The sequence below is a fragment of the Pezoporus wallicus genome, unplaced genomic scaffold, assembly GCF_028554395.1.
Source record: "Pezoporus wallicus isolate ANWC-B61680 ecotype Strahan unplaced genomic scaffold, APGP_CSIRO_Pwel_v1 contig_5552, whole genome shotgun sequence".
Lineage (NCBI taxonomy): Eukaryota > Metazoa > Chordata > Aves > Psittaciformes > Psittacidae > Pezoporus > Pezoporus wallicus.
The window spans coordinates 4,842,729-4,867,286 of NW_026640754.1; the positions used below are offsets into that span (position 1 = coordinate 4,842,729).

A 24,558-nucleotide genomic window follows, 5' to 3' on the forward strand; every position below is an offset into this window, starting at 1 on the left:
AACACTAAGTATGGCAAGCTGCAATAGTGCATTTCACAATGAAAGACATCAGAACTGTTTTGCAGCCACTACCTTAGGTATGTAAAGAAGTGAAGTGCCATAAGTTTGACTTGGGAAGAGTCGATAGGCAGGAAGCTGTTTGACCAGGGCAATTTTCTTGTTGCAGGACATGCATCTAGCACAGCAGGTTTGCTCTGGTCTCCTTTCATTGCTGACTACTGACATCACCCACTTTGGGCTTCCTGCCCTTGCCCTGCTCTGTGGTCTCAGTAGGGTTTGATTGCAACCATCTCCCTGAAGCTCTACAGCATGCAGAAGTTCTACCCAGGAATAAACCTTCTTTTTTTTCCCCCTAAGTTACCCTACTTAGGGCTTGTGCACTGTCCTCTAAAAGGATCCCTAAGACTGCCTTCCAGTCTCTGCACTGAGGACATTTGTCTTCTAGGCAGAGCAGGGGCTTAAAGAGCTACTCTTCTATCCCTCTTGCTCCATATTAAGGGGACACACGTTCAGTTCACATGTTCCCAATTACTATACTTAAAGCACAACTAGAACTGCCTTTCAACCTACTTGTATTGATATTTACACTCTGATGGAGAGTTTCTTTCAAGTCTTGGCTGTGCAGAAAGTTGAAAAGAAAACTAGCCACTTCAAGTGAAATGTATTATGCAATACAAAGTTCCAAAATCACCGCTGCATTATTACAGGGCACCAAACAGTTTTATCCATGTAACACATGCACAAACCTTTCAGCTCTGAGTAGGAAACACAAACATAGTCATGTAAAGAGATACTGCAGGCATGCTATTAAGAAATGGTTCTTTTCTAAACAGAACCCGCACCACATAGACCTCTTCTTCAGCAAGCAACTCCTGCAAGCACAGAAATGACTACATGTTAAATCCCAGAGAAGTAACTTACAAACTGTTACATTTTTTAGTCCAGCAACAGTTTCAACTGAGGATGAAATGAAATACAAGAGGTACTGTGGAATGACTAGTAAATACCACTGTTACCCTTTTAGGAAAGCAAGAATCCATTGCAATGACTGCAAAAGCTGCAGTAGCTTCCCTCGCGACCTGAAAACCATCTACTTGAACCTGGGATGAAGTCGAAAGGGAGACACAATTCACGACACGAAAACAAGACAGACACCGCCACTGCTCCTCCAGACACAGCCCATTCATCTGGGAGTCCAGCAGACAATTTTGCTTCTGTCTGCTATGCCAGCCACCCTTGTTCCACCTCCCAGCTAGTGATTAATCATTCTTCAGTGCAGCAATTCATCCACGGCAAACCCTGGAAACAGAAAGACACTGTGGGAACCTTACACTTCACTTTTTAAGTGCTTTCCTCTACCGGTGAAACTGAAAGTAGTAAAGCCACATGCTATCACAAGATAGCAGTTACGGCTGCTGAAAGATTTCAACACCTCGTGGTAGAGAGGACAAAAAAACCCCAACTGACCCATTTTGAATCCTCGTATTAACTACTTAGTTGCTACTGAATACTTCGATATAGTTCAATTAAAGTTTCTTTGATGGAAGAGAAACACTTCTCAAAACAAACCTACAACTAACAAGTCATACAAGCAACAGTATTCTGCAACGATGTGTGCTGATATCCCAGCTTAGCTTCACTTTGCCAGCCATGGAGCTACCTGCCTGTATTCTGCTTCGGCAGTCCAGAACTCACTGCACTGCTGCCATTACCACTTCAACATCTTCCTCCATGTTCTTTTTGACAGCTTTTGTTACAAACTAGCCAAAATGCTTGGTTTAGGCAGGCAAAGTACCTCGCTTGCATGAAGGCAATGACCAAGCCTGCCTCAGTAAATTAAATTTACAATAATAATAAGGGAATGAGAAGCATTCTCATGGGCAATTCTGAAATCTGGTGCTAGCTATGAGATGCAGCCCTGGCTAACTCTAGCACAGGTCCATCTTGGGAGGCATAATGCACGCGATTTGAGAACAGTTTTCTTTCCTTCTGTTTTGTTTATTCTTGATAATGTCACAACATACTTTCTTTGGTTATTTCAGCCACTGGACACAAAACAGCACAAAGCATGAGAACAATGATACAGAAGTATTACATGATCAACGAAATCAGGGTTTTTTTTTGCAATTAAAGCAAGAAATAGCATAAAAAACAGGCCTCAAGTAACGAGACTCACTTCTAGGTAAAGTCATTAATAATAAAAATGGGTAGTCCTTCAATGGGGCGGGCAATTTATTTTAGCAAGGGATTAAAGTTTTTGTTTAAGGCCAATGGGATCTACATGTACTATTTCCCAACTACATTAACAGAATTTAATTTAATTTAAAAAGTATTCTTTGTGCACAAATATTCAACTCCACTTAAGAGGAATGGCTTAATTCACAAGGAAGAGTTTGGAATATAATCACATGAGATCCCTTTCAATATGATTTTTTCTATGAACCTGACCCTCCAGGTGCTCAGTTGGACGGCGATTTGTAGAGGCTACTGGGATGACTGGAGGCAGGGTCTGCAACCCAAGACCTGCACACTCCAATTGAAAATACATACCAGTTCCCATGCTAAACTTCTGTCGCATGGCACGCAACAATCAAAAGCGACCATTATCAGGTCTCAAATCTGCAAACACTGATATACCTGTATCCTATGATCTGTACCACCACCTTGTATGTGTTAGCAACAGCAGTTCAGCTAACCAAAAGTGCAGAACCCCAACTTATATATAATTTGCACAGAATATTTCTAATGAAAACACAATGGTCAAATCTAAGCAGAGTTCTTGTTGTCCTTCCTAATACACCTTTAGATTTTGCTGACGATGCTATGGGTTTTGTGCATGTTCGGTTGGTATTTTCTCCTTTGTTTTGCTGTCAGGACCAGGGAAGTCCCTGGGCTGAGACTGGTGAAGAGGCAGCGTTCCCAAGGACTGTACAATAGAGCAGTGTTTCCTAAAGTAGGTTATGTGAAGGACAAGCAGAAAGGCACACAAGGGATGGGTGGCTGCAGAAAATATGGATGATGTCATACTTAGGATGAGCAGACCTCTGTAAATACATAGCAGCAATCTACTTTCCTAGTGGGAGCTACGCTTTCAAAGCTGGGGGAAACGGAGACCTACCCCAGTATCCCTTGTTTAACTGAATCCTTTCAACCAGCTAGTTCTGGAAACATGGACAACCTGGTAATAAATGGTCACGTGCTTTGCCTTTGCCTTCTGCCTATGCCCACATGACCCATTTTGCACATTTCAACCAAGAATAAAGTGACCTCGTTTTCAAAAGTGCTGAGCACCAGCTGTTCCTATTGTGTTCACAAGCCACGCTACAGGTTCTTGTTTTCAGATTCTTGACCTCAAAAGAATTTGGAGGCAGCACAGTGAATATATGTTCTTCTACTTACCATATGCCTATTTATTTTAGTTTAAAAGTCTGACTAAACTACTTCAAAATCCCGAATGCTCTGAATTAGAACAGTGTGGAACACTGGAACACAAGTGCAACATAAGTGAGCCACATGATTTAAAAACATTCCTTTTTGCATAGAAGAATGACTAAACTGAAGGTCAGAGTAACCTTAATTCTTAGTTTCTTTTTTCTTTTCCTTCTTTTCAATGAATGGTTTAAGAATGGGAGAAAAGTAGCATCCCAGGTCATATTTAACACTGGAATTTATATTTCTAGGATGAAGATTCTTTGCTACCTGGTACATAAAGTTAGGTCAATGAATTCAAGACCATTTTATTTCAGTTGTCAGCTAGTGACTCTTACCCAACAAACATGTATTTGCATCTGAATAGCTTTAAACTGTTACTTCAATATACCACTGTCATCTTGGAAGCCAAAATACCCCATTGCTCATGCAAAAATATAAACACAATTACCTCTCCCTCCCAAACCCTAAAGCCCCACATCAACAAAACCAACTACACTTACCGCAAATGAAAAACACAAGCCATGCCAATAACCAGTGCACATTTGGTTTTGATCTTTAAATTAAGATTTTTTTCTTAATAAAAAGGTACCAAGAAAAACTCAAAATACTCCAATTTGCTATGACTTCTTGTTGCATCCTTACTGAGAAGCCACTCCGATTTGCATTAAGCTTTGTCTGAATGCACTGTACAGACCCCAGTAGAACATCCTGACCAGGTGAGAGGGAAGTACCACTACTTTTGGGTGCAAGTAAATGTATCCGTATGGAGACAACATGTCTCCACCTAGCAAAAAATAAATTAAAAAAAAATATATTCTCTTGCCAATGACAGTATTTAAATATTCACAGCAAGTAGTTTGAAAAGCAATTGCTTGCAGCCCAAAATCCAATAGGTCTTGATACCCTGTTTATGCTGACCAGTCAGAGCTTTGTTTTGATTCCCCTGTAAAAACAAACTTGGTCTTGCTTCTTGAAACCATCAAAGCCTTGCACTTCAAGCTCTGCCTATGTGATACAGCAGCAGAAAGCAGAGTTGCGGGAAGGGACCTCTCCTGAAAGCAGGGTGCATCGGCTGGGGGCAGAGTGCCCAGAAAAGGTGAGGGTGAGATAAAGCAAGAGGGTCTCGTTGTTGCAGACGGACTCTCATCTGATGGAGCTAGTGGTAAAAGAGATGTGCCGGTAGGTCAGGATCAGTGGCTTAATCTTGTTTTTCTGGAATTCTCATCATACTTACTGACATTTTACAGGTCAAACTTCCTACAAACATCACGGGAAGATTTTTGAAAGTGGCTGGCAAAGTGCACAGGAAGAGGTAAAAGTTTTATGTTGTAAATAACTCAGAATAGAGCCATCCACTGTCAGGACACCAACATTCCTGAGATGTTTCAAGGTGTTTTAGAGGACACCTTAAGAGATCAATGAAATACAAACACAGTCTCTTTCTCTTGGTGACGCAACCTTTGAAATACAACTTGTTTCCTTGGTGTGAGCAAGGTTTGTCAGTGGCGTTCTGAGAAAAAAAGGGCTATAAATCCTGCGGAAACACAGCTTATAAATCCCTTGACACATCAGTACTTTTGCCTTCAGGACTCTTGAGCTATTTCTCCAGTCTCACTTGTCTGGCTGCTCCTCTCAGTACCGCAGCTCAGTTCCTTCCAGGCAGATTCAACTCTCCATCGTGAAAAAAGAAGCTAAGCTACTTCTCTCAAGAGCCAGCAGCATGATCAATAATTCTTAAATGTTATACTGGACCCAAGGTGAGACAAGGCTAGAAGGGTAGTAAAGAAAACCAAACACGGAAGCTGGCAAAGTACTGCTAAACATGGCAGGCAGCATTGAGAAGCTATGAACCAGCACTTAAATATCATCTAGTTGCTGGGTTCCTTGTCTTTTTGGCTGCAAAGAAGTACCTGCCTCTTTGGCTTCACTGGTCCCAGTACAAAATAAAATTTAGGAATTCTAACACTGAATGTCCTACTTATTCCCAGTCACAATCTGAGCAGTGAAAGGGAAGAGTGAGGAGAGTGAGAAGTAAGGGAAGGAGGGTAGGGAAGTTAACCTTTGATTAGCTGCAAAACACAGGAACGTCAGGAGTGTTAGATTTTATATCAAAAGGAAACCACTTAAAGCCATGTGCACTCATCATTAAAACCATAAAACCCCCTACACCTCCACTCATCCTGTACTGCTGATGCTTTGAGAACCACCAGAAAGCACATCCCATCTTTGACCTTCAAAACCAGGCCACGGTATTTCAGAGGTTTGCTCTGCTGGTGAGCCACAGAGGACTTGCAGATGTCACATGAAGAGCTGGCTGGTCTTGTCTGATGAACTACCCAAAGAAGAACTATAAATCCAGTATTTATTTGTTCCCTAACGTTATTCCTCCATGTAAACTATAGCTGCAATCAAAATGGAGACATCACTGCAAAGAGATGATATTGTCTTCCCTAATCATGAAAGTGAGGACAAGCAACATAGGATTCCAACTTCTGCAGTTCACACACCAAAAGGAAAAAATCTCTTCCATTTTAAACTCTATAGCAAACTTGAACTTCTTATCTAAACACAAGCTACAAGAGCAGGTTATGCCTTCTGCTTTTAACAGAACAAAACCAATACAAGGAACCTACATGTACCAAGAAAGATATCAGCATAACTATGATTTCTAGATCTCCAAGACAAGCCATGCCTCGATATACTCTCACTGTTGCTCTGAGCTGGTTTCAGACAGCTTTCACAAGCATACAACACAGCAGGAGCCATGAGACATCCAACAAATTAGCTTACACTGTCCTATCCATTCACAATTGCTTGGTCAGACAGACTTGTTGGCAGGTCATCAGATCCTAGTGCAAGGTGGTCTCCAAGTGTCACCACCCTGCCATGGCTGTGACAGAAGTGACAAGGGGGAACACAGGGTTTACACTCATGAGTCCTTTCCAACCCTAACTACTCTTATGATTCCATGACTCTATAAACATTTCTATACAACAGATTTCCCAAGTGGCAAAGTCAAGATGCCATTGCTAAAGAGAACATTTAAATGCAACTATGAACATCAGCTCTTTGCAATTAAACTCATTAGACTTTGGCCTTTTCCTTCTGACTGCATGATTATTGTGTCTTCAAACATAAAAGCAGTCAGGCCAAAAAAAATACCCAAAATGCTCACACACGAAACCCAGCTGCTTAGCATATTTCATTACCACACTGACTTCAAAAATACTGAGCAATTTAAACCTGCAAGCCACTTGGCTTTAGCTAGAGATAAGTGCCTGAGATAAGAGAGGTATAATTGTTCAGTGTAATACCGTAGCATGTTTTATATAAACATTTGCTAACACTGCACTTCATAGATTTCATTTCAGAGTTGTGAAATGCTGCTGAATGTTCCAACCTTATTTGTTGGCCCGTTCCTTTAATATGTACACATCCAATGTTCCCCTTGATGCTGAATTAAACAAATTATCCTACTCCCAAAGTAGAAAGGGGCACTTATGCTTTGCAACAGACAGCATAGCCCACAGGTTTCTAGAAGTTACATAGCTTACTCCTCTCCACTGCTGAAAAGGCAAGGGGAATAGCTTAAAAGACTTGATAGTGACAAGCTCTGAAATTAGGATTATCAAAACACACCTTCTGCTCTCAGTAAAATGGTTTGGGTTTAACCGTATTTTTCTATAATCTATTAAGTAAATTAAATACTCTGAATTTGGGGCCCCATATACTGCTAGGAGCCATGTCCACAGACCTTTTGGGGGGTCTGGAATGGAACGCATGGTGTGACACAGCTGTCTCTCTTAGCCCTGCAGTGCCAGTTCTTCCACAGTGTAACTCTCGGATAGCAAGAAGCAAATCTGGCAGAGGGGGAACAGTCTCAAAGCTCGTATGTCCCCACAAGTTTTGGTAACCCATCCCAAGGTGCACTGAGGAAGGACAGAAGCTGAAGCTCAGTCATACAAAGAGACATCAGAGCACCCACAAGAGAGAGAAGTTCTGTGAAAGAAACCAGTGGGAAAACACAGCTCACACAAACTTCCTGGCACTTCACTTTAATAGCTGGTTGTGAGTAACTACCAGGGAAAGCCCCACAGTCTCTACTCTGAGACATCTCCCTTTGAACACCTGAGTTTTCCACCTGCTTTTCCAAACTACTGGCAAAATCAAAGGGAGGGAGTGCCAGGTTGCAGTGACACTAGGTGCAGCTTGGGATCACGGGAGGGAAAGGTAAACTCTGATGTCACACCACAGCATGTTTCAGCAGGCATGACATCTTAATGTGAAATCTGGCACCTCGCCCTGGTTCTAGGACTGTCTGCAAGTAATACTCAGCAGTAACAGCTTTAGGCTCCAGTTCTTCCCCTTAGTTCACCTACGTGCTTCTGACATAAGTGCCCCATGGGCTTCCCCTTACTTCCACCTGAGCACCATAAGCTCTAAGTCCACTTTCGACCCTTGTGCATGCAAGGGATCACCAGCCTATGTGCACATGCAAAACTACACTGCGACCACCACTGTCACAGCAGTAACACCATTAATTTCAATGATGCTGATGCAAAGACACAGTGTTAGTCAATGTGAGCATGTATATCTCCCTTTAAATCAGACAATTAAGAATAAACCAACACCACTAACAAACAGAGGACTAAAGTGTACTGATTTTCATGCTTCAAATGATCCCTGGTCTTCTTTGACCTTGAAATAGAGAAACTATTCTACTGTTGACAGCAATGGACTCAAAGGCCTTGCTTTTACTCTCATGCTACAATAAACTAGCTACAAAACATTTAAAAAAATCAACAGACCCGCACTGCTATACAGAGAAGAATTTGACACCATGGTCTATCAGGTCATTTTCAATGATCCTAGAATTAGGGAAGCCAAATTAAACACTTCACATTTACCTTTGGTGTTTTGTCTATATTAGAATCATAGAATCGTTAGGGTTGGAAAGGACCTTAAGATCACCTAGTTCCAAACCCCCTGCCGTGGGCAGGGACACCTTACGCTAAATCGTATCACCCAAGGCCTCTTCCAACCTGGCCTTGAACACTGCCAGGGATGGAGCATTCACAACCTCCCTGGGCAACCCATTCCAGTGCCTCACCACCCTAACAGGAAAGAATTTCCTTCTTATATCCAATCTAAACTTCCCCTGTTTAAATTTTAACCCGTTACCCCTTGTCCTGTCACTCCAGTCCCTAATGAAGAGTCCCTCTCCAGCATCCCTATAGGCCCCCTTCAGATACTGGAAGGCTGCTATGAGGTCTCCATGCAGCCTTCTCTTCTCCAGGCTGAACAGCTCCAACTTCCTCAGCCTGTCTTCATACGGGAGGTGCTCCAGTCCCCTGATCACCCTCGTGGCCCTTCCCTGGACTTGTTCCATCAGTTCCATGCCCTTTTTATGTTGAGGACACCAGAACTGCACACAATACTCCAGGTGAGGTCTCACAAGAGCAGAGTAGAGGGGCAGGATCTCCTCTTTCGACCTGCTGGTCACGCTCCTTTTGATGCAGCCCAGGATACGGTTGGCTTTCTGGGCTGCAAGCGCACACTGCCAGCTCATGTTCATTTTCTCATCGACCAACACCCCCAAGTCCTTCTCCGCAGGGCTGCTCTGAATCTCTTCTCCGCCCAACCTGTAGCTGTGCCTGGCATTGCTCCGACCCAGGTGCAGGACCTTGCACTTGGCATGGTTAAACTTCATGAGGTTGGCATCAGCCCACCTCACAAGTGTGTCAAGGTCCCTCTGGATGGCATTCCTTTCCTCCAGGGTATCAACCGAACCACACAGCTTGGTGTCATTGGCAAACTTGCTGAGGGCGCACTCAATCCCACTGTCCGTGTCGCCAACAAGGATGTTAAACAAGACCAGTCCCAATACCAATCCCTGAGGGACGCCACTCATTACTGGTCTCCAGCTGGACATTGAGCCATTGAACACAACTCTTTGCGTGCAGACATCCAGCCAGTTCTTTATCCACCGAGTGGTCCATCCATCAAATTGATGTTGTTCCAATTTAGAGCGACATCAATAAGATAATACACATTAAAAGCACATACTTTTTTCAAGAATTCACAAAATAAAGGTTTTAGATTCTGAAAGGGACATTTGGTACATTCTTACTGCACATTATAATTTAAAATGCTAATTTTTTAATATGTAATAGTAACTTCAGACTCTACAATCGTCCACTTTGGAGTTACTCTGATTAAGCACACACTATACAGATTAGACATGGAATGCAGTGAACAAAAATCAATCTCCCGTGTGAATCTCAGTGGTGCAGCAGTGGTTAACAACACTTCTGCAGATGAAACAAGAAGTGACAAATTCAAAGATCACTAAGAATGAATTCCTTTTTTTTTTTAACTTATAACTAAATTTCATCACTTTTCTGTAATTTTGATTGGCTTGCATCCCATGTTTTCTACTATTTGCATTATTTTTTCCAATGTTTATATTTTAGTCTTGCTAGCAAACACATCTGCAACATCAATTACAATTACTAACAGCATGCACACCTAAATTAAACACCTGCGGATGTACACAAAGCATAAACAAAATACACTCATGCTGCCACACAATATCGTTGAATTACAGAATGGTTTGGATTGAAGGGAACTTCAAGATCATCTAGTTTCAATGCTGCTGCCATGGGCAGGGAGACCTTCCACTAGACCAGGTTGTTCAAAGCCAATATTGTCTCCTCAAATGGAATACATGAAATGGATGTGTGCCGACGCTGTATGAACAAGTAGAATAAAAACCTCAGTAGAAGGATAGAGATTAAAAATACATCTAAAAATGAACATAAGTGTAAGGTGAAATTATATATAACCTATATATTACGCCACTGAGCACATGCATAAAGTCATTTTGCACACAAACAGCAGAAAGATGATTTTCATGAGCGTCACTGATTGCGCATACAGCATCCCTTGGGAGGGCTGGACAATGGAATTTTCCAATCACTGTAAAAAACACCACATGCAGTCATCTCCACCTGCATTTACAACATACCTGAAATCTACTTCAGAAGATATATTTGTATGATGCTGATCTATGCATTAAAGGGGCTTAGGGACATAAGTTTGTTGGGTGCTTTGGCAGCTCTGCAGAGATGATGGCAACCAGCAGCTATTCAGCTCTGTATTCCACCACCATTTTCAAAGGCAGCCTATTCATTGAGCACATGGATAGAGTCTGTGCAAGCACAGATGCAAATCAAGACATGTGGCTTTTGAAAACTGCACGGCCCAGTTTACCAGCCTTCAGAGACACTGAATGCTTTGCTCCTGCAAAAAACAGCACTTTCTCTGAGACACCCAAAGTGTGACAAGCTCAGGAAGCCATGCTGGAAAGTTATGGCCTTTAGCTATTAGCTGAACAATTACCTCTCAACCGAGATTAATTTTGTGAGCCAGCCAATGCCTCCAATATAAGGAAAGGGGATACCTTGGAGACATGAAAGGTTAGGATCCACTTCTGCAGTATTTTCTCAGGTCAACTGTGTCTTGAAACAGCAGTTCTGACTAATAAGACTTGGAAATGGCTAACATCTTGGCATCAGATCCTGCCTGCAATTTGAATTACGAGTTGACATTTTTGGAATGTCAAGAGTTGATGTAACAAGAAACTCCAGCTTAATGCGAGCCTTTAATCTAAGCATGTGTCACCTTCAAGATGAGATAACTTATGGTGCCCAGAATTCAGAGGGGAAGGAAAGGGAGGAACTAAAGGAATAAAACTAAGTGAAAGAAGGAATAAGTGGAATTACACAAATAACTAACAAATGCTTCTTTCATGACTTCAGAAAAGAATGTGATGATGTGAATACTATTAATATCCCAGTTACAGAAAACTGGAATTTGTGTGTGTTGTATTTGGAGAGAGGGAACTGATGTTGCCTCTTGACCTCACAGCTGATCTGCTGCTTTTCCACCAGCAAAAATACCAACAGCCTCAAAACCTCCTTCACATGTGAGTATATTCATCATTAGTGAGAAATGCCGCAGGACAGGAAAGGACAGAGACCTAAAACTTAAACAGGGGAAGTTTAGATTGGATACAAGGAGGAAATTCTTTCCTGCTAGGGTGGTGAGGCACTGGAATAGGTTGACCAGAGAGGTTGTGAATGCTCCATCCCTGGCAGTGTTCAAGACCGGGTTGGATGAAGCCTTGGATGAGATGGTTTAGTGTGAGGTGTCCCTGCCCATGGCAGGGGGGCTGGAACTAGATGATCTTAAGGTCCTTTCCAACCCTAACTATTCTATGATTCTATAATGCAAGTTTGTACTGACAATGCACGTAACTCGGGGCTGCCACAGGGCAGCTCCTTGTATACAAGGTGAGCAGTTGTCACTCCCCTAATATTCTCTGGTACCACAATGCACCTGCAAGGGAAAACTCTTGAGGATTGCTAAACAAACTGTGTTATCTGTGGGGAAGCATACCAGGGGAAGCACTACGTGCATTTGTTCTCCTTTCCCACTTCCCTGTGCACCCGGTTTTGGTCATAGATGGACACAGCAGAGGCCAAGACAGACCTGGGTCTTAACTGACCTGGCCACTCTTCAGTGCTCACTTGTGGTAAAAAAGGGAAAATTTTCCACACTCTTCCCATATCTTGCTGGAAGACATCAACCAAAACTGTCATTGCATGGCAGCGTATAGCTGAGAAGGTCCCCCACAACAAAACACTCTCGCAGCATTATGCATAGCAACCACACACATGCATCCATTTAGGAGCATAAAACACAAGTCAAATGCTCTGATCTGAAGAGTTGGGTTTGAAGATTATTTGTTACCACAGAAAACATGACACTTCCCGAGGGCAGCTGTTTTGCCACACCTGATGTTGACAGAGCTTGGTTTGACACCAAGCCACAAGTAAAATCCAACACCAACATCATTTCGTGTGCTTTCTCATTGCTTTAAATACACCATCCTGTTCACCTGCCCCACTAACTGGCGAATGAATTACAATGACACAGGCATCCTTAACTTTTTTAACTTACCTTTTCATGATTTAACTCTAAACACAAGCTACAGTGAAACACTTCATTTTCCTTTTGTAAATTTCTTGTAGATGTAGATTACCTTTTTCTTATAGAAAAAGGTAATACTGTTAGGATAAAAGGGGTAATGATGAAAAGCTGACTGCACTGTTGGAACAATCAGCACTGGGATGAAAACTGAATGACATTATCATCTGGTAGGCACAAAAGTGCTGTATCAATTACTCACTTTTGAAATGAGCTCAGAGACATGCAAGTGAAGGAGCAATGGTCCTGATTTAAATCCAGTGTGTTAAATGACTTAAATTGAAAGCTAAGGGTAAGCTGGGAAAGCGTATTTCTTGTGGCCAGGACGTAAGAACACAAGCCTGCTCTGGCAGAACAGCAGCTCTGCCCACAACTCCTCTTCTTGTTCACTGCCATCACATCCACCCTTGTTTCTGGTAAGCCTGCCCCAGTTTCTCTAGCTGTCCAATCTATGGCCCTTACTCAAAGGCAGACTTCAATTAAAAGGCAGCATTACTCAGCAGTTACAGCTATGCCCTCCTCAGCCTTTCCAATTCCCTGATGTAGGCCAAGAATATGTGCAAGAGAGACAGGTACGTGCATCATTCCCAGGATGCAGCACTGCTGGGATTTAAGCTTTGCACCCTGAACAGTCAACCAAAGATTTGTGCACTGCTCCCACTAAAGGACAGAATCGGACACTCATGGGCTTAGCGTGCATTCCCATAGCACACACACAGAGCACAGGTTTGCAACATATAAAGTTTAATAAACTGACATGAACTATGCTTTATTGTGCTGCACAGGGCAATGTGGCAGACCATGTATCTGATGGAAAGTTATGGCACATGGCTGTACAACAAACAATACCTTACATAGCTACTCTTGTGAAAAGAGATAGTTAAGAATGCAGGGTTTAAAATAAGGTTTCCAAAAGATGCCTTAATTTTACACTCATGGTTACTGAAGGCTACCTCTGCAACTAAAGTAATTATACAGACTGAACCCAAGACTGACTGAAAGGAAAATGTCTTGTGATTTTAGAGAGGAAAGAAAATAACATCTGCAAACTGTTTCACTTAAGAGATGGCCACATCTCCAGAGAAATCCTAAACAGTTGGTCAGAAACTGAGACTTCATTGGAGCTGACTGGAAAAAAAACACAACAATCACAAAAAAAAAACCCAAAACCTCAGAAAACCAGTTTTTGCTTCTGTGTTTTGTGAAAATACTCCAACCAGATCCATTCGCATGCAGACATCCCATGCAAATACAATTTCGGGATTTCACTCCTGAAATTCAATGCTCATGGAAGGACACTTGTCCCACACAGAAGCCCAAATGACGCTCACTGAGATCTGGTCTCACAGTACTTCCATACAATGATCCTACTGACTAAATGTATACATATATAAAGTCCCCATAATTTCCCTAAGATTCTTCATTATTTCCATCAGAAACCAATATAGCATGTAATACAGTAAAACATTTGTATCTAAGGAGCAAGAAAGTAACTACATCCATCCACAATGAAAGCAGAGACTAAAGACCTACAATATAAAATAAGTTCCTGAATACTCCCCAAAGATGGATTTCCTCTGTTGCTGATTTTGGACTGGACTAGCAAAAAGGGAGGGACTCCGTGTGTGGACAGGCAGCAGCAAGCCATTCTGTTCCCACTGTGATCTCATCTCTCTGTCAGTAAACCTGCCCTTAAGTTAACCACCAGAGGCTGAGGGACCACTTGGGTCTTGGGTAAACTTTCCATGGCCAGTGGTATCTGCCCTCCCTCTCTCAAAAGAGATGTGCTGCAGACATGCCCAAGTTACACGTGGGGGCTGCAGCCATTTCAAACTTAACGTTAAAGCCAACAAATGTTTTCCTCTGAGGCTTCTGGTCCCTCTGCTCACCCAGCCACGCAGCATTTACACCTAAAAGCACATAAATCTTAAGAAAACCTTGTAAAAAAATACTTCCATTTCACCCTGTTTAGAAAAATATTTAGTTTAAGGCTTAAGCGTAGTAAAACAAGGTCACTGTATGACCCAGGAACGTAAATCCCCAGGACAGCGAAATTTAGAGCCTCCTATGAGGAATGGTACTTTGCTCTAAAACGCTATGGAAATTTAGGAAGCAATGTTAAGTACCACAGTGAAACCGAGTACATCATCTTTACTGGCTGATAAGATAAATGTCCAATTCATGACATTTAAAACGTTATCACATACAGTCAGAAGTTCATCTTCTGAACCTAGGTCGCAGGTCATCAACAGGAAATTCATAGGAAATTATGGAGGAAATTAAAGGAATACAAATGGGAAAGAAAACCAGTTTATATAATCTAGGTTCTCCCAGCACAGCTTCCTGTGTTATGATGAACTCGGCTTTCATAGTGAACTCTGCCTTTTCCAGGCCACACTAAGCAAGTGTTTCTGAATTGTCTATTATACTCTTCAGACCTCAAAATCTTACAGTCAAATCCACAACAAAGGGCCATTAATTTTTTTTTTTCCCTTTAACAATACATCTGGGAAAGAAGATTGTAGCTGGAAAAGGTGTTTTGGGATAACTAAATGCAGACTTCTACTTGCTATCGGCACTTCAAGAACAGTTGTGCAAGATGGACATGCATACCACACTGAGGACAGGACTCAAACTCCAGAGGAGATTCTCCTATTGCTTTAAGTTCCAGCATCCTGTATTCTCCACCATGTCTGAGAAGATGACAATCAGTGTCCAGGAGTCTGTTCTATTCTAAGACATACTTTTCAAAATACCCTCCTGGTCAATAAGGCATAAGAAGGAGAGCGGGGTACAGTTCATCTAGGCTATCTGGACAAGTTTTGTAAAGTAAAACTGCTAAACCGGCGTGGTTACTGCTTAATCATTTCAGCTGAAAGCAAAAGGATGCAATGTACTGCCTAGCCACCAACACCTCTAATGGATCACAGAGAAACAAAAGTTAGGAATAACTTTACAAGACACAAACAAAAATCAAAGACTTGCAAGATGCCTCTTCGCACTACTTTCATTAAATGAAAAACTTAGTATATACAATCAACTTCTCATTCATTCTTTTTCACAATACCCGAAATCCATCTGCAATACACAGGCCATCCTAGGTTCAACAATCAGGTCCATGTAAAAGTCCACAAATTAAAAGCAGCTCCTCAAATAAACTGTTTGTTCTTCCTGTTTTGTCCTCTGTTTCACACCCTGTCAGATCCAATAAAACAACTGAGAGCTGTTTTTTCAACACCACAACTAGAAATTTCTAATAAACTGTATGTTGGGTGGCATGGTTTAGTGTGAGGTGTCCCTGCCCATGGCAGGGCAGTTGGAACTAGATGATCTTAAGGTCCTTTCCAACCCTAACTATTCTATGATTCTATGACTCTATGATTTGTGGCTATCTCCTGCAGTTAGTATTTCCCACTGAAGTAACAACATCCACTCCTATAAAATTAGGTAAGAATTACAGGAATCACATCATCAACAATTGGATGAAAAAGAAAACTATCTTTGGGTTGTGAGGAAGCTGGCTGATGAGGATGAAGCGATAACACTACTGAATAACCAACATTCCACGCCATCTACTGCTGGTATTATAAACAGGCCTCATTTTCCAGCTTCTTGCAGGAAGGAGAGATGCAAAATTCTTATGACCACCATGGCATCCAAAGATTGATCTGAATGGAGGACTTCACTCACAGACTGCTCTGTTCACACTGAATACACCTAATTTTGGATGCACATTCTTACCCACTGTTACCAATTCATGGCCTGGGTTGAGGTACGACCTTTTTTTGTGACTGGCAATATTACAGTACAAAATAAAGGAGACAGTTCTACTGAACAGGTAACAACCTGAGTGTAGAAAACTGCAGAAACAGTTAAAGTGCCCAGGAAAACAATGATGACCATTGACACTACTGGGAACACCTCCCTCACCTCCTGAATTCCAAACCCAATTACTTTGATTTCTCCTTGGAGGAAGGAAAAAGGGAAACTTGCCGTCCTATTTATAGTGAATTCAAGCCTGTTGAAAATCAAGTTTTCTTGTTTCGGTTACCTTTTGCAAACTGCTCAGAAGGTGACAATAGAGCCCAGGGCTCTGTCTAAACCAGACTGTTCTACCAACTCCACCATGCTGCACACCCAAAATACACTTCCTTTTTCTTTTTACCCCTCTTCTCCACAGCCTATTTGAGCAAGATAATTCCAGCACCTGTATGTCATCCAAGAGTGAGATACACAACAGCATCAGCACAGCAGCAAACTCAATAAACGTGCTGAAAAAAGCAAGCCAGTAGCTATAAACAACTTTCATACCCCCCTCATAGCTAGAGGCAGTCACTTGGGAGCAACAAATGCTGAACTGGAAGACTTTGTAGCTTCAATATTCAAGCTTTTTCCCTAGAACTGCTCAGGTTCCCACTGACCTTGACAGCAAAAGTTACTGCAAGGACAGGTAGGGAAGCACACAGTTTCGAGACTTTTAGAGAAGCTTTTAATCTTCATTTCTGCTGTCCACCCTCATATTTAATCTACCTAGAAAACAAGACCTGTAACTGGTGGTGTTCTGGTTAAGTTCAGGAATTCAGGTCAACGGTTCAATGGTCACTACTCCTTTTCCTCTTTCTAGGGAAAATGAAACCAAATGGTTAGGCAGAATTGCATGAAGCATTCACTGGATACTTCTTACAAAGGGCAACCGATATTTCCAGGCTCAGATTTACATCTACTCCACCAAAAACATCAAATATCCAGTTTTGATAATTTAATGGTAGCTTTACCATTTAAAAGAATGTAACATATAGTGATTTTCAAGAAAAAACAAAAAAACAGCCTAAAAACCCAACACCCAAACATAATCAGTATTTTATTGTTCAGCAATTCTTGTAGAAGTCCTAAATTAGCTGACAGTTTTGATCACAGCTTTGATACTGTCTGGCCTCTTCCAAGCAGGTAAAAGCAAGCTTGCGAGGAGCCAAGAGCAATCATATCTGAAATATTTTTTCAGCACTGCTTTACTTGAATCATGGCCCAGAGCTTAGGTGACAGAATGTTGATTCAGTTTTAATGTTGTTCACAGAGATTTTCTACAACATGCTATGGGTTATGAAGTAGAGTCATGCTCAAGAAGCTCCCCAAAAAAATCAAGAGAAACCTCCAATTTTTGGAGGACTTCTACAATATGCTTAGCAAAATACCATCTTTTTAGGCTTCATACCTGGTTGTTGTTCTACCCCTTTAAACTGTGCAAAGAATGTTGCAACGATGGTAGTTCATTCTGGGATGAACTCTCCTGCACACAAATGAAGGCCTATTGTTCACAACAGAGCAGGTCACTGGGCTAACCCAAGGTGATCTGCAAAATCCTCACATTTCAGCCTCGTTCAACAAGTAATGCATTTTGCAAAGATGTGGCTGCCATTCAATTCCAAAATGGCAAGATACTCAACACCCTTCAGGTTTATCAAATGTTGCCAACAAAGAGAGTGTAACTTCTACACCTGTGAAAGACTGGGAGCTATCAGTGATGAAATCAGTAGTGCCTGTCCTGAACCCTTGTCTGTCCTTGAAAAAGGAGCTTCCTGTATCGTCAGTAGGCTATCATGGTGCCTAGCGTGCATATAAGAAATGACTGCAATCACAGGACTACAGGTAAACACACCCAGAAATACATTCAGATTCAGACTGACACCTCTGCACAAACACCAATGGGATCATACCCTTTGGTGACCTGATCCTGGAGCACCTCTGTTCACCCCAACTTGGCCAAAGGTCCAAGCAAACCAGCAGAGAGAACACTGGGACTCCGAATGCAAGCGGTGACAGAAGCTGAAACTTAGCCCTTCAGGGATGAGTGCTTTGAACAGAGATAGAAACCTGAATAGGCCTAGGTAAGATAGGCACACACACACACTTCTGTTTCTTTCTTGTATTAATTCCTCTTTGATTTTACTTCTAATGCCATGGACAAAAAAGACACTCTGGATCCCCTTGCTCATAGGTCACAGCAGCCAGGAAAAAAGCAGATACTCAAATGCAGTCTGGTCAGCACAGTGCACAAGCAGTAGACAGGACAGAGTCCACAGCTTGGTCTAAAAGTGAAGTCATATGCAGAATGTTGCAAAGTCATATGCAGAAAATATCTTGGTATCTGGCGTGAAAAGACCAGGCACAGAAACAGTGGCATTATACACAGGCATGGGCATAGCACTGCATATGAGTTAACACTGGACAGTCACCTGCAGGAGTGAAAACCAGGGTTCTACAGCAGGAGAAGAGAGAAGATTGTCTTTCATTTTTTAGGCAAGAAACCAGAGGTGGGACTGAAATGAGGTGGGAACTGTTCAAAAATGACTGGTCCATGAGCACACTTACACCCTCTCCCCAGATCAGGATGCAGTGGAAGTTCCTGTTGCTCTGTCAAGGTGAGAGGATAGTGCAGAAGACAAAAGGGACCAATCCCAAAAGAGACTGGAAAGCACAGCAAGTCCAGAAGCAACTTTCCAAGCAATAGAGCAAGTACAGCCCCTGAAGTAGGACAGCAGAGTGACCCACTTGGAGTTCACCAGGTCAGCACAGGCCGATTCAAAGGATATGGAACACGGGTCCAGACACAAAGCTGCTGCTAGCCACTGACACCTGTTTTCACTGTCCTGAGTCTTGTCTAAGTCTTGTCTAAGACAGCCTAAAATCACTCAGGATTCAGGGAGGCAAAGAGATCATGTTACTGTTAAGCAGATGAATTGGAAGGTGTTTCTTAATACCACACTAAGAGAAAATGAAGGTGATGCAATGCCGATTATTCCATTAAATATTAATTACAATACGGCTACTTTCAAGCTAGAACATATTCCTTTAGATAACTGAATTAAGGGACAGGAATTGAACTGAACAAGCTTCAAGGCTTTGCGTGTATGTGTCCTTTCCCAATTACACTGAACTGAGTTCTTCAGATTGTGCATGATTATCTCAAAGTATAATTTCTTAGTTAAGAGGTTCAAGCTTCAAAAAATAAATTAAAAAAATACTTAGGACTCAAATTCTCAAACTTGCCCCAATGGCTCTCAAGATCCTTCTTACTGTTCAAAAAGGCTGAAGAGGCAAGCCTAGACCTTTCACAAACATCCCTGAAACAGAGAACTAGGGTATCTTTTCTGCACACAGATACCATCAGTTGAATAGCAGGGTTGCATACTTCTCTCCTTTCCCTTCCGCTTCAACTTGGTAACCAAACTCCAGCTGCAGTAGGGCAACACTGACACTGAATTTTACCCTTCAACTTTGGCGCACTGAAACCTCTGCAAGGGGATTTCATAGCAAAGTGCACAAGTGATCACAAACTTTTCAGAGGGTAACCTTCAAATGTGCACACTCTGGAATTAGTTTTTACCATTGTAGAAAGCTCTTCAGACATCCGTCAAGTTATGTGTGCTAGACTGCTACCCTACATCAGCCCACCTCAAACTGACACACTACCTCCAACACCAAGATCTTTAACTGAAGTAGGTCAAGGAAGGCTGCAGGAACAAATATTTCTTTCCAGGGAGCTACTCAGTTCTGGCGACGTTTAATGGCTGGGTCGACCACAGGGTGCAGCTCCTCTCCCGCTAACACAAAATCCAGGATTTGCCTTTGTTATTGCAGAGGGGAAAAGAGAGTGAAAGCAAGCAGCTTCCAACATTTCAGCAAGCTGTACGCGTTATTTCATGTGACTGACTGGAGCCCTCCTAAGTTTCAGTGAGTTTTATCCCGCTTGGCAGTTCCATAAGATTTCTTTATTTTCCCTTGAATTAAGCAGCAATCTATCAAAACCTGCAAGTCTATTTCCCCCTTTTTGGCATCACGTATGAATTTTACTGGATTCAAACTTTTCAACATCTCTTTTCACTCAAGGTCAAAGCTCTACATTGTTGTAGGTTTTTTTTTTTCAGTGCTTTTTCTCCAAGTCAGTCCTCCTGTGGGAAATTAATATTCTGCATGAACAATGAACTCCTTGCATGCCCTTTGAACCTAGTGGTTGCTAGGAGGCCTGAAGAAACCCTGGAGTACAGCTGATTCAATAGCACACATCGAGACTGCACAGCAGTAAAATGTGTGATTTTCTAAATTCCCTGCTTTTTCCATCTCCCTTCATCTGTGAAGCAATCTTAAAATTTCAGATCAATTGCATCTGCATCCATTTTCTGTAATTATGGGCAGTTTACTCCCCAAGTATCGAAACTGTGACTGCCTGCCACCAATGCTGCTCTTAATCAAGCTAGTATCAAACTGGTCTTCACTCAGCTTTACTGAAAGGGCTGCTTAAAATCACTTGTGCTTCACCACTCTAGCATGAGGTTTGCACTTCCATTATAAAGACAGTTCTGCTTAGAGACTGGATTTTTCCCCAAATAAAGCACCACAGCATTGACTGCAACACCGTTACTCAGTATTTCTCTGTACTGAAAGAAATGCACATATGATTCTCCATGCCCCATTCAGACATGCTCAAATACTAACATTTCAAGCTTTTTAGCATCTTACTGAGGGCCATTTAACTCTGTTTTTCAGTATTTCCCTAAGCAGAGTAATTGGGGCAAAATCCCAAGGTTTCTTTCCCACCCTCCAACCCCTTCCCAAATAATGAAGCATCTAATTAAAAGAGAACCACAACAATGCTAATGGTGATGAGGTTAAATGGATGGATAAACAGAATGCAGCCCTCTGAAAAGCCCATGTGTTTTGGGATGCTTTCCCCTCTGCAACATTCTGAGTGACAAAGAACGTATTTGTATTCCTGATCCCCACAAGTTTTAGGCCAGAGGGCTTCCTATAGATTTCATGCAAGGAAGTTTCCTTGGAATAGCCAGAAGATTTTAGGTATGGCAGCCACTCCTCCCAAAACTAATATTTGGAAAGGCAGTGGATAAGGATCCTTTACAAATAAATGAATGTGGAAACTATCTATCAAGGGAGAACAATTGTACTTCCAGCTAAAAGCCTACTAAGTTGCTGTTAGGTTTATTTAAAAACAAAACAAAAAAAACCCAAACAAACATTTGCTAGTATTAATTTTCAATATGTTCGCCCTCCAACAACTCCAGCAAATTACTCCAACTGAACATGACATTTGTTCCTCTTCAGTTACTGCAACTGAAACCAACATGCTGTATATTCACAACCATGATATTTCCAGGGCTCTGGAGAGTACTTTAAATCATTAATAGCAGATTACAAATCTAAGTTCCCCCCCTGCACGCGCCTCCTGCATTCCCCTCTCCCCCCCCTTCCCCAGGACATAGGTATCTGCAAACAAATGGAGGGTGACACATCTGATTTTGCAGATCGCTGGTGTTTGGCTGTCTGGTTGGATTGTACCAATGTTGCCAAGATAAAGCTTTCTCAGAGCCAGGCTACTTTCCTGAAGAATTAAAAACAAGCAAAAAAACCCACACTGCTTGGCACAAAATGCTCTTGAGCTCTTCTCTTTTCAATACAGGCTTCCACACTGAGAGAGGCCTTAGAGCACCAACTTCAACAGACCTGACACAGCGTTATCTTACAGTGGGAATATCAGCACGTTCAGGCAGAACAACAGAAATATTTGCAGTATGGGCAGATTTGGCTTTCCAGCTGCTTTCAGGTCCTGCAGCACCAAGGAAACAAAACCACCCCTCTACCACCACCATTCTCCTCTTCTTCAGCTGTTAAAGCATAAATTATCCTTGTCATTTCCTCTCAATATGTGGCTTCCCAGGAAAGAGAAAAATCTGAGCGGCTATTGCCAAAATAGCACAATATTTTTACACGGGCTGATCTTTCAATAAAATGCATATTATTTCCCTTGTGCTCAGGCTTTAAAGAAAGAACAGTCACAAGACATTTTTAAAACATGAGAAACTGATCCTGGCTAAACAGATATGTTTATTAGGGCCACAGATAGCAAGGTGAGCGTATAACTGACAACAACAATCTTTGGCTCAACCTTTGCAGCAGAAATGGAGAGGGGGGGACAGGGCACAGGGCTGGAAGCATTTTCAGTAATGCAGAATAAATACCTTCATTTTCTCCCTCTCCCTCTTTTTGTCCTTTAAAGGAATCTGCCTACTCAACCTAAATTGAGCCTCAGAGGGAAAACGTGATTTAGCCTTCACAGTAAATTGGAATTTGCCATCGTAGTAATAAAACATTATGTCCGATCATCACAATAAGTAGACGGCAGAATAACAAAGGATGTTTCCAGGATTTTCTGCCCCTGGCCCCCTCCCCATCAGCATTTTCCCAAGACTTCTTTCAGGTGTTTATGAAATGTCTTGATTCCAAGGCCATTAAGATGCATTTCAGGATGGAGCGGCTTCCATTAACAGTACTGAGGCATTCCAAAATTGCACCAGCACTCTGTTGGAGGCCAAGCCTCTCCCCAGTGCCTGCCTTCCCCTGCGCTGTTTTTTGTTTTGTTTGTGCTCTCCCTTTCCCATGCTCAAACATGTTGGTGCAGTGTCCATTATTTCCCTACGGCCTTCCTTGAAAGCAACCAACAAATGAACGCACACGCACGTGTGTGCTGCCCCACATACAGAGGTCTGCTCTCCTTCTGCACCTCAAATAATAAATGCAAACGTGTTCACAGTCATTTTCCCCAAAGCGTGCTTTGCCATTGCAGAAGCATGCAGCTGAAACCCAGAGAGCCTGCATGTAACAAGGCAACAGTGTCTGCAATCACAGGTGAACCTCTTCCTTTCCGAAATGGAAAAACACAAAAGCCCCAATGAGTTAACTGGAGTTAACGGCATTTAAAAGGGCATGTGTGGGGCAGTAGTAAATATCCAGCACATGCTTTTCCACACAAAAGGAGCAAAGGGCTCCATGCTCTGCGCACCCAGTCGTTTTCGTCTGCCCCTCCACGACAGAGACGAGACCGTTTCTCTAACACAATTATTTCACTCGACTAATAGATCTTAAACACCATATTGCGAGGGCCCCGCTGTGAATCTTGCAGAGGTACAAAATGGTGGCTGTTTGCTATTCTTTTTTTTGCATTATTCATATCAACTTGGGCTCCCGGTGGCAGGCTCCTCTCTGTACCCACCAAGACAGCCTGCCCAGCCAGGCACACATCCCGCACCCGCCTCGCAATAAAGCTCCCTCGCGTACACAATGTTACAAACCTGATGTCATGTAGCCCCGTGATGCCTGGGAAATGAAAGCTGGTGGGAAGTGTTTGTGCAGCCGGTAGTCCTTCTCGCTGCGGGACCTCATGCGGTCTGAGGCCCGGTCGGAGAAGTCGGAGCTAGGCCAGGCCCGCCGCAAGGTCGTACTCCGCGTCTTCTTCATGCTGAGGGTGCCGAAGCCTAATCCTCCCACCGCAGCATGGGTCAGGCCCCGCGGCTAGCCGGACGGGCGCTGCCCGGCATCAGATGCCTAGCGCGGGTACCGCCGGGGCACAACTGGCGCGCATCCCGCCGCTGCCTCTTCTAGCGCGCCAGCCGCAGGTCCCTTCCTTTTTTTTTCTTTCTCCCCCTCGAATGATCCGATTTTACACACGTCCCACAATGCATTACACTTCATTTGCAATCGGTCCGGCTTACGGCTCCCAGATTTGCGTGGAGGAAAGGCACGTTATGTGGCTTCTCAGGCAAAAAAAGGGGAGGAGGACCAGAGGGGGGGGATGAGGACGAGGGATGTGCAGCATGGGAGCCCGGGGGTCCTGAACAATGGCCCGATTCAGCCCGGCCGTGCTTAGCGAACTGTGAGCCACGACACAAAAGGCCCAAACAAACGAGGAAAACCCCGCAGCCGCCGGCTGCGACCCCGAACGCGGCGCGCCCGGCGCTGGGGAGGCGGCGGCGGCGGCTCCCGGCGCGGCGGGAGGAGCAGTAGCAGGAGGAGGAGGGAGGGGAGGAGGCAAGGAGGAGGAGGAGGTGCAGGGAGGGAGGACCGGCAGGCGCCTCTCCCGACCGCGGGACCGGCGGAAGCAGCCACGACCCCACCGCCGCGGCCGCCGCCCCCCCTCAGGCCTGCGGTGCTCGGGTGGTCCGCAGCGGCCCGCGGCCCCCGGCAGCGTCGCGCCTCGCCATGGCAGACACGGACTCCAACACCTGC

The 24,558-nt window shown here is 43.2% G+C and overlaps 1 protein-coding gene across 5 annotated transcripts in view; it reads right to left on the bottom strand.

Annotated features, from left to right (window-relative positions):
• The window catches only part of STOX2 (storkhead box 2), a 149,737-nt gene that overhangs the window by 53,584 nt on the left and 71,595 nt on the right, over positions 1 to 24,558 (bottom strand). The window contains exon 1 of one of the 5 annotated variants that reach the window (XM_057420243.1): positions 23,625 to 24,357. The exons of 3 other annotated variants lie outside the window; for them this stretch is intronic. In XM_057420243.1, the coding sequence (XP_057276226.1) occupies positions 23,625 to 23,790 (166 nt within the window). In that variant the 5' untranslated portion in view covers positions 23,791 to 24,357. Of the gene's footprint in view, positions 1 to 23,624; positions 24,358 to 24,558 lie in introns of those variants that run through there. One more of the 5 variants, XM_057420245.1, reaches the window with a different exon arrangement.